Here is a 14,892-nt window from a genome sequence, read left to right on the forward strand (position 1 = left end):
CCACCCCTGAAGCCTGAGTGTCTCCTGTGAAACCCATTTTTGTTTTGTTCTTGTAAATAAACCATCTCTTATTTTAACTTATGGTGTGATGTGCTGCTTGGGGTCGAACTGGGGGTGGATCATTCCTCTTGTTGCGGTCGGGTCCGCTAGACCTGCCGTAACAAGTGGAACTTTTCTCAGCTACTGTATACTTAAAGTATCTGCATGCATACTTGCCTGACACCCAATCAGGAGACTTTTGCGCATGTTGGCCACCCGGATCATGAGGCAGGGGCGGCCCTCGTGGGCGGACACCACAGCATGTTGGCTAAACTTCACTGTCTCACCGCGCTTCTTTGGCCGGGCAACCTGATCAGGAGGAACTTGGTCAGAGTCATCTTTGTTAATGATTATTGAGTAAACCTGCAGCTCACATGTACACTGCAGTGTTGTTTTAGTCAAGACAACTTCTGCTTTTTTTTTTTTTTTTTTTAAAAAAATGTTTTCAAAACACAAATTAAGGCCTGCACGGCTTTGTTGATACAAGGCACTTGTCTCTTTTCATTGCATCTTACATGGATATTTCATTTATTGGCTACCTTGGCCAGAAAGGTACCGGTGATGAAGATTTCCATGAGCATGGTGATAACCAGTTGAACTATAAGAAGGATTATGGCAGCTGGACATTCCTCAGTGATGCAGCGAAAACCGTATCCAATGGTTGTTTGGGATTCCAGGGAGAAGAGGAAAGCCCCCGTTAGCGTCTGCATCTGCATCACACAGGGCGTGTGGTTTGATGGAGGGTCAAACTCTGGAGGAAAATGTTTAAAAAAGCATCAAAAGCTCTTTTAAGTAATTCTAAAATATAAAAATAAACACTTTTGTTATTATTTGCTTTTTAGTTTTATACACATTATTATGGAACAACAGACCAGAATATTTAAAGTCTGGCTAAAAAAGGGATTTTGCCATTAAACACACTGTCTGCTGAGACACGAGTAACATCAGCGGAAGAGGGGGAGAGGCATGTGTTAACAAAAACTAAGATAGAATAAAGATATGATATAGTTGCCAGATTATAGCTAAAACTTCACTTTAACCGCAAGATAAGTTCAGTAAAAAAAAGAAACAACAGCCTCTGCATCTCTTTACAAGCCTCCTATAACATTCACCCTCACTTGCATATGCATCCTGGTTAGCACAAAAAGTAAGGAAATTAGTTAGTTATGTTTTTTTGTTTAACAATGCTTCTTGGCAATAGATCTGTTAGATTTGTAAGTAAAATGCATTATTAAATGCATGATTAAATTTAAATTCAAACAAATAACAAAATATAGAGCAATTAAACTGAATAGCACTGGCAGCTTTAAGACAGGAGAAGGCATGATCACATCACCCCTGTCCTAGCTAACTTACACTGGCTCCCCGTTAAATACCGTATTGATTTTAAAATACTTTTGCTTAGTCTTAAAATTCAAAATAACCGGGCGCCTAGCTACCTAACTGGTCTCTTCGACTTGTATAACCCTAAGACAGTACTATGATCGTCTAGCCAACTGTTATTAGTGTAACCAAGGTCTCGATTAAAGACCAGAGGTGACCGTGCCTTTGCTATTGCCAAACCTAGACTCTGGAACAATCTCCCAGTCGATGTCCGCACAGCTGAGTCCATTCAATTGTTCGCCAAAAAACCCCAGTTGTTTAACTTGGCTTTTGAAGCAAATTAGTTTGACTTTGACCCGCTGCATTGCACTATGTAATTGTATTGTTCGTACCTTGTTTTACCTGTCATGCTCTGCCCCTAATTTTATCTGCACTGCGGTACAATTGTGAAACAGTTTGATGTACTCCGGTCTTTTAAAATGTGCTATAGAAATAAATTTGATTTCATTTAGTTTGAACAGGAGATCTTGTTGGCTCCACTTTCCCTTATAGTCACTGCTTTAGTCAAGGTTATATTCACTATTATGGTTGTTTTCACACTTGTCCGTAGTCTCTTTGTTTTGGTGTGAAGAAGGCAATGAGATCTGTTTCACACTTCTTCTTGCATTGCTCAGTTGCACATACATTGAGGTTGAATGTCCTAAACAGACATGACTGAGGTTTTGCAAGAAGTCGTGATGTGTAAAGCGCAATGAACACCTGAAGTCTGGGAAGCTTCTTAGCAAACACTCCTGTTTCAGTTTATGCAATGACTGTGTGCATTCGGTTTGAATGGGTTTGAATTCACACACACAGCACAACGGTTTTTCGCTTTTTAAAAGAAGTCAGCAGGAAGTCTAAGTATTAAACTGTCAGTGGTTGACAACTGAAACACTTGAATAGTTAGATATTTTTGCACTGACCTGCAGGTTTTAGTGTTTCTCAAATGTATAAATAATTTGGGGTTTTAAAGTCAGCACTGACATTTTTTCAGACATTTCCTGTATTCGACCCATAATAAACCACAAACCTGCGCAGGAAGATTAGGTACTTTTTGTGCAGATGACTTGAAGTCAAAACTGGAAACTTTCTGTATGATTCACTTACTAATTATGTAACTGAAAAACACTTTTCAGGTGTAATAGTGAATGATTGTTAATGTCAGTTGAAACTTTTAACTGAAAACCCTGCTTGTAGATCGCTTAGAATGACTCCATGTGCCAAACTCAAGGCCGGAGAGGCGTGTCAGTGTGAACCTATGACCTGATCTTTGCTCTTTTAAATTTCTCCCTGCTTTCTCACCAAGAAGGTCTCCATGGACCAGTGCGACCAGGTACCACAGCACCCCGAACACGAACCAGGTCCCTGCAAAAGTGGCAGTGAACAGGAAGAACTTGTAGCGCCACTGCATGTCCAGAAATGTTGTCCAGAGGTCACGCATGTACAGAGCACTCCGTCCGCTGACATGCTCGATGCGCACGTTGCTTCGCCCATCTTTGGACAGGACACGTCTCCTCTTCCTCAGAGACCCTCCCCCACTAGATATGCCACCACCAAGTAAAGGTTTTAAGACATCTGTCTGTGTCTGCGAGTGGCAAACTTTATGTGGAGAGGAGCTACGAGAGGAAGGAGGTGTGGCAGATGTCATCTGGGAAATAGAAAAAAATGGAATACAATGTTTTTATTGGTCATTTGTCTGACACAAAGTACACATTCTCATCCTGGAGTGCAAAATATGTTATGCTTTAAAATATACAGGATCTGCACAATCCTTGTTAGGGGTCTACAGGTATAAGCTGTGGTGTAAGCTGCAGGAAACCTTTGCATTTTGTGGTTTTGTGCTTTTTACTTTGCTTTTACTTTTTTTTTAGGTGTAGGCACAAAGTTAATTGGTTGGATTTCAAAAAAAGCTCATGATTTGAGCTCCTTCAGAACAGTAAGCCTGCTAGCTGAAAAGAGGCAAGCTGAGTGTGACATCCGACACATCTATGTCACATTTAAGCTGAGCCAATCTGATAACAGTGGCTTCCTGTGTACAGACTTTACACACTTCCCACTATGACTAACTGCAGCTGTTAGTAACTTCCCTGCAGATATCTGCTCTCACATTAACACATTTAAACTACGCGTCTAATATGTGTTTGTTTCAGCCTGGTAATAATTTTAATGACAGAATAACAAAGATGAAAGGTCATGCAGACCCACACATGTTGTTGTGGGAAATTCTTTAGCTGGTGAAACTTTTCTGGGAGTTCACTCAGACAGGAATCCTCTCTGGTCATGAGTCACTCTCCAACAGAAACTGATTGAATGTAATAATAGTTTGAGGAATTTACTAAAATTCACTGTGTTAATATTAGAACACCACATATTCAGTGAGTAGTTCTGACAGAAGAATAAATAAATACACATATTAACATGTACCATATATTTCATTTCCAATATCATGCCTCAAGGAAAGTTTTCTGAAGCATGAATATTTTAGCAGCCAACAGTTTAGAGGCAGGAAATCAAGGATTATGAGAAGGTGAAGCCAGTGCCATCTGGCTGTTCTTATAGTATGGATGAGTTAGACTGTGTAAACCCTAAAAATATAAAACAGATAACACCATTAAAAAAATGTGAGAAATAAAAGAAGAAACCCTTAGAGGGCAAGTTAACACTAACACATTTTAAATGTCTGTACCCTGCCCATTATTTCCGTAAATAGGCATTCTTGGTGTTTGGAAATTTACTGAAATATAGTCATGAAGAAGTGACATATGCCGTCACTGTGTGACCCAAAAGGGGTGCTTTGTTCTTCTTTTGATTGCGATCTTTGAAACTAAAACCTGAAACAGGAAGAACAAACATTTCTTCACGTTTCAAAACTTACTGGGTTTCAGCTTCATGTGTTGTGTCACATAGAAGATAGAGAACTTTCCTCTTGTGTAAATCATTTCTTTAGAATAGTCTGTACATGTTTTTCAGGTAAGGTGGGCTGCTTGGTGCTTTTTATGGTGGTTAAACGGTAGAGTGAGTCATTAAAATGTGGTTTCAAAAAGTAAATTTCAGTGACTAAGTATAGTTACGCATGGCAGTCATACATTTTCTCACCATGTCGTGCCTGTGACTCACTAGCTGTAAACTACTAACCAAAAAAGCAAACTAACAAACATGTGACCAGTGATGGAAAGATAAACTACACACACAAGTATGTAGCATGCTTCAGACAAGAATAACACTCGCTGTATGTCCTCAAATAGTAAAATGTCACACAGCATTCTGACAGATATTTCTGACTCATAGATGCTAACTCCTTTAGCATGTTCTTTGAAATGCATGCATTTCTTCAGACTGACAGCATCTCCATCACTGTCAGCTGTCAGCTCCACTTTGTGTCAGTTAACATGATGGTGAATGCTAAAGAGGAGAGACTTGGTATAAGAGGAAGTACCATCTCACACATCTGTTATTGTGGTTAGATCTTTCTTAAGACCAGGTTTGGGCGATGTATACTTGATGTGAAAAACAGGAAGAGAAACAGCTGCTAATCAATGTTTAGTCCCATATTTGGACTAACCCTCATCTAAAACAAAAGACCTTTCTATTTCTGTCTTTAGAAAGACAAATTGAATTTCAAATGTCCCCGTGATCTGATAGCAAGTATTTCAGTTTTTCAGTTTTTACATTTTGGTATGTTTGCATGAATATGTAGATGAAAGAATATTTAGATACAGGTCATGTCAGACAGCTAGCTCCTGCATAATTTGACATGCTCACTTACGTTCAACAAATGATGGAGGTCAAGTGAGAGAATAGCCCACAAAACAGGGAGATAAGGAAGAGGAAGGTGAAAAGAAAGAAAGAAAGAAGACAGTAATTAGGATGCATTCATTGACGCAACAGACAACCCACACAGAGACTCATTTGTGATCCAAAGGACAGAGAAGAAACTTGAAAGAGTCAATTAAGGTCAAAATCTTTGTTGGAAACTCAGACGTTTATCAAGATAAAGTTTATTTAAAAAGCTTACTGTTGATTCTGATCAGGGAGACCTTTAGTGGACAAAGAGTGAACTTCTGACTGGAAACCAGAGACAGCAAGAGGCAGTGAGAGATGGATAGGGAAAGGGCCAGTTCAGCTTTCTGTGTGCTTTGGCCTTGTTCAGCCTGAGACTTGACTCCTGTGAAGTCTTTTCTCGGGTGTTTTACACTCTGGATCCTCAGAAGATCACTCTGTGAGAACTTCTCACGCTCATTAAAGCAGAATGTAAAATTCTACTTTTCATGTAAAAGGATATAAAAGCTCTCTGGTCTTCATGGTCCTCTCAGGCCAAAAAGTAAGTGGGCACCTGTTAACATGATAATTTGTGATTACTGGGAATCTTATTTCAGCTTCCTGATTGTTGATAAAATTTTGGAGCCCGGCTTCAGGGATTTGATCCCACTCAATGACAGAAGCATCGGTGAGCTCCAAACGTATATGAGTGGTGGAAGTAATACTCAGATGTATTACCTAAGTAAGAAGAAGTCCTGCAATGCAACTGAAATCTTTTGTAATAAAATTGTGTTTATTATGTTCTGCATATAATGATCAGTGTGACAGACATATTACTAAAAACACTGTGAATTTGTGGCTTAACGGCATTTTATTCTTGCAGCTAGTCAAACTGACACTATTTTCAGCTGCATTTACAGTGTTTTTCTAAAGCAGTTGTTTATTTCTGACAGACTAGCTTCCTCCGAAAATGACAATGTAAATTACTTGTGCAAGCATAAGTTGGGCAAGCTTCAGCTGTCTTGCAAATGAGGTCTGGTGTAATCACCATCACATCACACAAACAACAAGGCAAAGTTTTGAGGGGTTTTCTCCATAAAAGGAATTGATGGCAAGAGTGCCAAACAGAATCTGAAAGCAAAACTTTAAACCTCATTCAAGATTCTCACCCGTCATAATGCCGCTGTGCTGGGGACTGTTTTTCTGTCTCCTATGTTTCACTTTAGAGGCACTTACATGTGTCATCTTCATAGCATAAACGAAAATTATCATTTACTTGGATTCTCAGCCTAGAATTTGGACCCTACTTGGATGTTCACAATAAAAACAAAGATGTGTAAAAGGTATAGGAGAGAAAAACAAACAGCTCTTAATTTCTCTCCTTTTTCTAAATAACAGATTTTGCCCCTAAAAAATTTGAGCGAAATAAAATTAATTCATATAAACAGTTCAGAGATGAAAAATGGCTTTGCTGAAATTTGTAACAATTCACATTTGCAACAAGACAACAGGCCCAGAGATGTTTTTGAGGAAGTTTGCACGCAAACGAGTTTAGAAACACTTTTCTTACTCGTCTGCAATGTCAAATAAATTTCCGGTGAACTGCATGTAATTGCGGTAAAGGACTTAATTATTATACACTGTCACGGTCCAGCCTGCAGCCAGCATCTGTGCCAAAGGCATTAGATAGGGCTGAGGTCAGTGTTTTTGATAAATTCTAAACTGCAAACATTTTTTTACTTTTTTGCACAGATGTGAAAATATTATTTCCTCATTCTCATCTCTAGACCAGGTGTGTCCATATACTTTTGCCTCGTAGCATAAATCAAAAATAGCTCCTTTGCTGATTGTGGATTATATAACCGATCAGCTTTAATTACATCACACTTTTGTGAGCCATTCAAAGGCTTTGCACTTACAATGGATCAATTGAAAACTTCACTCTTTCAACTCTGCATCACCCTCTTACCCAGCCCTCTCCCTGTCAGCCGCGCACACAGGAATACGCTCGCAAATTCCACTACAGCCATGTATCAGATAACTAATAGAGTAAATGAGAGGGAAACTATTAACGAACCTCTCCAGCAGGATGTATTCCATCTCCATGGCAGCGCTACAACTTTACTGTACCTGCAGCCTCAGCGAGACGAATCCAAGAACTCAATCAAAACTTTTGTCTGACAAACAGAGCGGTGGATGTTTTCCTGATCTCCCCCTTTCTCTTTTCCTCTCTCTTCTTCTCCTTTCCTCTTTCTCTCGCCTTCCTTCCTTCTCTCTATCTCTCTCCCCTCTGTGTACACAGGAATGCTTTGTTGCGAGCTCAGATAAAAGAAACAAAAGGCGCCATTGACAAATACGACTCTGTGCCCATCCATGTGTGTGCGTGTGTGAGAGTGTGTGTGATTATGTGAGAGTAGGATTGAAATTACATGTGTCTTTTATGTGATCGTAGGTGTGTCATTTTGTATGCATGTAAATACAAGTGCACAGCTATGCATGTGTGCCAGTCATGTTGTGTCAGTATAAATACGTCTTCACATTGTGAGGACTCAACGTTTCACTGATGGAACAAAAGCAAGTCGTCACAACGTAAACACAAATCAGTGCATTTTGGTTGAATTAGGCTTGTAGGTAGGGAAGCTTATATTAAAGTTTTTTGAGTGAATGAATGAATGAGTGAAAGTCCTGAATGTCCTGTGAAGTGGTGTGTGTGTGTGTGTGTGTGTGTGTGTGTGTGTGTGTGTGTGTGTGTGTGTGTGTGTGTGTGTGTGTGTGTGTGTGTGTGAAAATGAAAGAGAGGGAGAGGGAGAAATGAGTAAAGTGGAAAATGAGAGCACACAGACAGAAGGGGAAAGAGAGAAAGATCTGTGACAAAAGGCCCTCATTAGTATTCTGGAGTGAGGAGTAATCCCCCTCCCTCCCCTCCAGACACACTCACACACACTTTTCTCCCCCTTCTTATTTTATTTGTTATTTCTGTTTTTTTCCTTCTGTCAAAAAAAATTCATTAAGATTCATTAAGAAATAAAAACTTTTTTCTCATCCTCTAAGCGTCTTTTTACTGACGATCTAAAGTTCATTTATTAGACGTGTTCTCCCTCTTTAAAGATCAGATTTGGGGAAATATAATCGACAATATCATGCTATAGTTTCATTGCGATGGAGATGCGGGGAAGTGTAAACTTCTTCAAGTGTTGATCAGATCTTCACCAAAAACTGTTGATTTACCTCTTTTGAGGCAGCATTGAACCTTTTTTTTAAGGTAAACTGAAATAATAAACTGGAGCAAATATGCACAATAATAAACCTTCTGCCTGGTTTACAATGTGAAATAAACTGAACTCGATTTGTATCCACAGCTTTCAAAGCATTTTTAAGTTTGTTTCATATGGTATGTTTTACAGTGATGGAAAGAACAAACTGATGATTGCTGACAAGCTGATTGCTGATAAAATGTCCATCTATCTATCATCTTCCGGAAACCAAGATATTAAGAGAAACACTTTAAGGAACTGTGAAACTTTACTTCAAAATGCAGCACAAAAAGACAAGTCCCCTTTATTAACTTTTTATTTTGTAAATGATATATTCAAGATCGTTTATGCTACTGTCATGGATTTTTGTGTTTTGCAACCTCTGATTGTGCAAGGCAATGCTCTCATGATCTAATTTGCAGTGTGTCAGCATTTTCTGAAATATTTTTTAGGTTCAACAATACATGCAGTAAAAAATCAAATCAATTTAATAAGCTCAAATGTATAACTACACACATCTACACAATCGCTTTGTCCTGGAGAATTAATTCCATGGAGAATTATTACTTTACGAGTCTAATGATCATCGGGTCCAACTCTGATTTATTCTTTCGTATTTCCAGTGCACTTTGTTGAGAATTCATTTGCTTACCTTTTCAGCGCAGGCTGCAATCTAATTGACCCGTACAGAGAGGAGTTAGGAGCCTGGAGCCTCAGCCTTTCGTCCACATGGCTGCTTTGTTGTCATGCTCACAGGACACAATTGGGACTGTAACTCTGCAGGAGTAACTTCAACACCCTGCGTCCCACGACACTGATACACCGCTGAGGAGAATTATGGAGACAGTCACTGGCTCATCGGGCTCTTGTTTCGGACCCAAAGCCCGCTCTCACTGGCTACAAATTCTTCCCAAAGTGACAGGACTTGGCTTTATAACAGGCCCCTCTCTCACTGTTCCCCCTGAGCTCTCTCATTCCTGAATCCCTGTTGCGTCCTGAAAGTCTGTGTAATTGGTGTAATAATTGATCGCCACTCCCCACAGTCTCCCTTTTTCCTTTTTTTTTTATTAAAATGACACAAAGGGCCATGAATACATCATACAGGCAGCACACCAGATTCACGCAGAGAGAAATAAACACACATGTTCAGTGCCTCGCGTGCACATTCTGCACAAACGCACACAAGGACATGTGCACGCGCCAACAAATGGCCCTAACAAACCACCCCCTGCAGCAAACCCACACACACACAAGTACACACACAAACACTCTTTTAGGGGAAACCACAGAGCACCCTATTCATTTCTTCTGTGCCCGGCGTTTGCTGTGTCCAAGAGCGTCTGTACGGAGCATCCTGTTAAGCTCCGCCGCATAAAGAGGGGCATCCGTGAGGTGAATACAACCCCATGGTTTGGCTCAGGAGAGGGTGACAAAGCATTATTTAATAGAAAGAGGGATAGTCAATGAGGACCATTGGTCACATGTGCAGAAGAGTCCACTTTGAACAAAGTGCAGGATCAGCCCTGAACTTTATTTTTGTGTTGTTATTGTTGCCATCAAGATGTTCTATTTTAAAGCAACACTGGAGCCTTTCTGTATTACCCCCGACCGCCAAAAAAACAAGACACATATATGAAGAGGAAGTCAGTACCGTGGAAACTAAATAACCACTGTGAAACTGTGTAAAAGTTTTCTGTGTATTCAAAAGAAACGGAAAATATGTGTGATCGTGGCGATGCAAGCGTGTGGCCTTTGAAGAGGAAGGAAAAAGATAAGATTAAACCACGCTGTCTGAACTTTTCTTGCGCAGTCAGTTTTTGCATGCACATCTATAAAGCTGCAGGAGCAAGAATCCTAAAATCAAAGTGTAGGCTGAAGCAGCATGAACGTTTATTCTTCTCATTTGTGGCAGTTAGTTGGTTATTTGTTCCTGCATTTTGCAGGGCATCTCCACGCAAGGTGCTTGTACTTCAACATTAGTGTATGAGCGCAAGAATTATAAAGTGTGTGTTAGTTTGTAAAGTTAAAAGTAAAAGTAGAAGTAATAGTTTTCTTCAAGGGTTGTTTTGTGGTCACAGTGACAATCAAGCTCTAAGTAATTTAGCCTGAAAATCCAGTTATTACAACACAACAACATTCGAGCATTTAGCCAAGTATTTCACTTTGTTAAAATAATGCATGCTAACCTGCACGTGCATTAATAGCCCCGCAGTCTAGAGTTTATCTGTTTTAGGCAGGTATATTATGTGCGGAAACTACCTTTATTAACTATGTAACTATGTGACGAAAGTATCTGTCCAAATAAAGTTGCTGTACTGCACACTAATTATATGTAAGTTTGTGCACTGAACGTAAAGTCGACCCTCAGTGCTAATTTTACCCCAACACAGCCCTGTATGAGCATCACTCAACCCACATTCAATTTCCTCCACAGTTCTTGTAAATTACAGTCAGTACTTCTGACTTGACTAGGAAGTTGGACCAAGCAAGGGGGAACGATAAAAATATGGCTTCCCTTTTACTTTAAAACTTTATCTTTATTATACCACTTACTGATGTTTTTTTTCTCACTTAGTTAAAAAGTATTAGTATCAACATATTCTAATTGAAGATATGTCATCAAATATGGTACCTGCAAAAAAAGTAATGATCTCACCATCTTCTCTTCTTGAGCATGACTTTGATCATTTAAAACCTCAAGGTGCTGAAGTACTCGAGACATCGAGACATACATGCGTGCATGCATTTGATTCAGTTTCAGTATGAAAAGCTGTTAAAAAAATCAGCTGTTTACCGCTTTTTCTCTTCATGCGCATGCTAGGAAAGAAAAGTAGGGGTGTGTGTGTGTGTGTGTGTGTGTGTGTGTGTGTGTGTGTGTGTGTGTGTGTGTGTGTGTGTGTGTGTGTGGTGGGGTCAGTCAGTGCTCTTGGCTCATGTTAGTTGTTAGTGGTGGTGTTGGTGAACTTACCTCCGTTCTTTAGAAACTCTTTTTCTCACCCTCCTTTTTCTCTCTGCAGCCTTTTATCTGATTCTCTCTGCACATTTAGTTGCTGTTTTGCTGTTTTTCCCACTTCCTTCCGGTTCTTACTTCTACTTGGTGAATTCACTAAGGTGAAAACACAGACATCAGGTTACAGAGAGTTTAAAAAAAACTTGTTGCCAATATTCATGACAGACTTACAAATTCAGGGTTTATTTAAAATGTAGACTTGGTTCATTCATTCATTATGTTTAGCATCCAGCATTATGTAATTATGATGCCGCAATAATAACAATAAAAATGTATTATCATACTATGTTTCATTCAATATCTGTCAGCTTCAGATGAGCTTTAGGCAATAGACAAATGGATGGATGGATGTTTGATGTTTTGTTTAAAAAATAGTAGCTGTGTAAGACCAATTACAGAAGTTTGACTTTTGCTGCAATTCCAGGTTTAGTCAGCAGAGGGAAACATATGACAGTATTTCCTACTATTGATCATTTGAGGAATGAGGCTCCCTTTTAAGATAAAAAACAAGTCATTATAGTATAACTCACTGTGGTTTAGGTAACGGTGAGGGTTGAGAAGTGTGTGTGTGTGTGTGTGTGTGTGTGTGTTTGTGTGTGTGTGTGTGTGTGTGTGTGGTACATGTATTACTCATTTTCAGATGACCTTTATTTCTTCACACAGCCACATCACAGGGACCTGTTTCCCTTGCAAGGAAAAAACAGCAAGTTTCCATAAGATAAAGTTAAGGTGCAAATGTGCTTAACAGGAACAGGAAGTTTGGGTAATGACCTCAATATCTAAGGTACTATATGTGAGTTTACAGCAGACATTCAGGCCACCAGTTGCTATGCTCTTTGCAGGCCCAATCACTCACACCTGATAGTATTTCATCTCCTCAACAACACTTTAGATACATTGCAGAAATATATATGTATATACAGACATATATATTACTACAATGTATCTTAGATGCAAGATTATTGTACAGGGAGTGCAGAATTATTAGGCAAATGAGTATTTTGTCCACATCATCCTCTTCATGCATGTTGTCTTACTCCAAGCTGTATAGGCTCGAAAGCCTACTACCAATTAAGCATATTAGGTGATGTGCATCTCTGTAATGAGAAGGGGTGTGGTCTAATGACATCAACACCCTATATCAGGTGTGCATAATTATTAGGCAACGTCCTTTCCTTTGGCAAAATGGGTCAAAAGAAGGACTTGACAGGCTCAGAAAAGTCAAAAATAGTGAGATATCTTGCAGAGGGATGCAGCGGTCTCAAAATTGCAAAGCTTCTGAAGCGTGATCATCGAACAATCAAGCGTTTCATTCAAAATAGTCAACAGGGTCGCAAGAAGCGTGTGGAAAAACCAAGGCGCAAAATAACTGCCCATGAACTGAGAAAAGTCAAGCGTGCAGCTGCCAAGATGCCACTTGCCACCAGTTTGGCCATACAGTGGGGCAAAAAAGTATTTAGTCAGCCACCGATTGTGCAAGTTCCCCCACTTAAAATGATGACAGAGGTCAGTAATTTGCACCAGAGGTACACTTCAACTGTGAGAGACAGAATGTGAAAAAAAAATCCATGAATCCACATGGTAGGATTTGTAAAGAATTTATTCGTAAATCAGGGTGGAAAATAAGTATTTGGTCAATAACAAAAATACAACTCAATACTTTGTAACATAACCTTTGTTGGCAATAACAGAGGTCAAACGTTTACTATAGGTCTTTACCAGGTTTGCACACACAGTAGCTGGTATTTTGGCCCATTCCTCCATGCAGATCTTCTCGAGAGCAGTGATGTTTTGGGGCTGTCGCCGAGCAACACGGACTTTCAACTCCCGCCACAGATTTTCTATGGGGTTGAGGTCTGGAGACTGGCTAGGCCACTCCAGGACTTTCAAATGCTTCTTACGGAGCCACTCCTTTGTTGCCCGGGCGGTGTGTTTTGGATCATTGTCATGTTGGAAGACCCAGCCTCGTTTCATCTTCAAAGTTCTCACTGATGGAAGGAGGTTTTGGCTCAAAATCTCACGATACATGGCCCCATTCATTCTGTCCTTAACACGGATCAGTCATCCTGTCCCCTTGGCAGAAAAACAGCCCCATAGCATGATGTTTCCACCCCCATGCTTCACAGTAGGTATGGTGTTCTTGGGATGCAACTCAGTATTCTTCTTCCTCCAAACACGACGAGTTGAGTTTATACCAAAAAGTTCTACTTTGGTTTCATCTGACCACATGACATTCTCCCAATCCTCTGCTGTATCATCCATGTGCTCTCTGGCAAACTTCAGACGGGCCTGGACATGCACTGGCTTCAGCAGCGGAACACGTCTGGCACTGCGGGATTTGATTCCCTGCCGTTGTAGTGTGTTACTGATGGTGACCTTTGTTACTTTGGTCCCAGCTCTCTGCAGGTCATTCACCAGGTCCCCCCGTGTGGTTCTGGGATCTTTGCTCACCGTTCTCATGATCATTTTGACCCCACGGGATGAGATCTTGCGTGGAGCCCCAGATCGAGGGAGATTATCAGTGGTCTTGTATGTCTTCCATTTTCTGATGATTGCTCCCACAGTTGATTTTTTCACACCAAGCTGCTTGCCTATTGTAGATTCACTCTTCCCAGTCTGGTGCAGGTCTACAATACTTTTCCTGGTGTCCTTCGAAAGCTCTTTGGTCTTGGCCATGGCGGAGTTTGGAGTCTGACTGTTTGAGGCTGTGGACAGATGTCTTTTATACAGATGATGAGTTCAAACAGGTGCCATTCATACAGGTAACGAGTGGGGGACAGAAAAGCTTCTTACAGGAGACGTTACAGGTCTGTGAGAGCCAGAGATTTTCCTTGTTTGAGGTGACCAAATACTTATTTTCCACCCTAATTTACGAATAAATTCTTTACAAATCCTACCATGTGAATTCATGGATTTTTTTTTCACATTCTGTCTCTCACAGTTGAAGTGTACCTCTGGTGCAAATTACTGACCTCTGTCATCATTTTAAGTGGGGGAACTTGCACAATCGGTGGCTGACTAAATACTTTTTTGCCCCACTGTATTTCAGAGCTGCAACATCACTGGAGTGCCCAAAAGCACAAGGTGTGCAATACTCAGAGACATGGCCAAGGTAAGAAAGGCTGAAAGACGACCACCACTGAACAAGACACACAAGCTGAAACGTCAAGACTGGGCCAAGAAATATCTCAAGACTGGTTTTTCTAAGGTTTTATGGACTGATGAAATGAGAGTGAGTCTTGATGGGCCAGATGGATGGGCCCGTGGCTGGATTGGTAAAGGTCAGAGAGCTCCAGTCCGACTCAGACGCCAGCAAGGTGGAGGTGGAGTACTGGTTTGGGCTGGTATCATCAAAGATGAGCTTGTGGGGCCTTTTCGGGTTGAGGATGGAGTCAAGCTCAACTCCCAGTCCTACTGCCAGTTTCTGGAAGACACCTTCTTCAAGCAGTGGTACAGGAAGAAGTCTGC

At 40.4% G+C, this 14,892-nt stretch overlaps 1 protein-coding gene across 2 annotated transcripts in view; it reads right to left on the reverse strand.

Moving 5' to 3' along the window:
• The window catches only part of LOC120723178 (ATP-sensitive inward rectifier potassium channel 10), a 41,160-nt gene extending 31,738 nt beyond the window's left edge, over positions 1-9,422 (reverse strand). The window contains exons 1-4 of one of the 2 annotated variants that reach the window (XM_040014531.1): positions 7,238-7,831; positions 2,704-3,017; positions 579-790; positions 217-348 (exon numbers count right to left, since the gene is read on the reverse strand). In XM_040014531.1, the coding sequence (XP_039870465.1) occupies positions 217-348; positions 579-790; positions 2,704-3,017; positions 7,238-7,266 (687 nt within the window). In that variant the 5' untranslated portion in view covers positions 7,267-7,831. Of the gene's footprint in view, positions 1-216; positions 349-578; positions 791-2,703; positions 3,050-7,237; positions 7,832-9,066 lie in introns of those variants that run through there. The other variant, XM_040014522.1, reaches the window with a different exon arrangement.
• Between the last annotated feature and the right edge of the window lie 5,470 nt (positions 9,423-14,892).

This window comes from Simochromis diagramma, unplaced genomic scaffold (genome assembly GCF_900408965.1).
Source record: "Simochromis diagramma unplaced genomic scaffold, fSimDia1.1 OVJJ01000205.1, whole genome shotgun sequence".
In the NCBI taxonomy this organism is placed as follows: Eukaryota; Metazoa; Chordata; class Actinopteri; order Cichliformes; family Cichlidae; genus Simochromis; species Simochromis diagramma.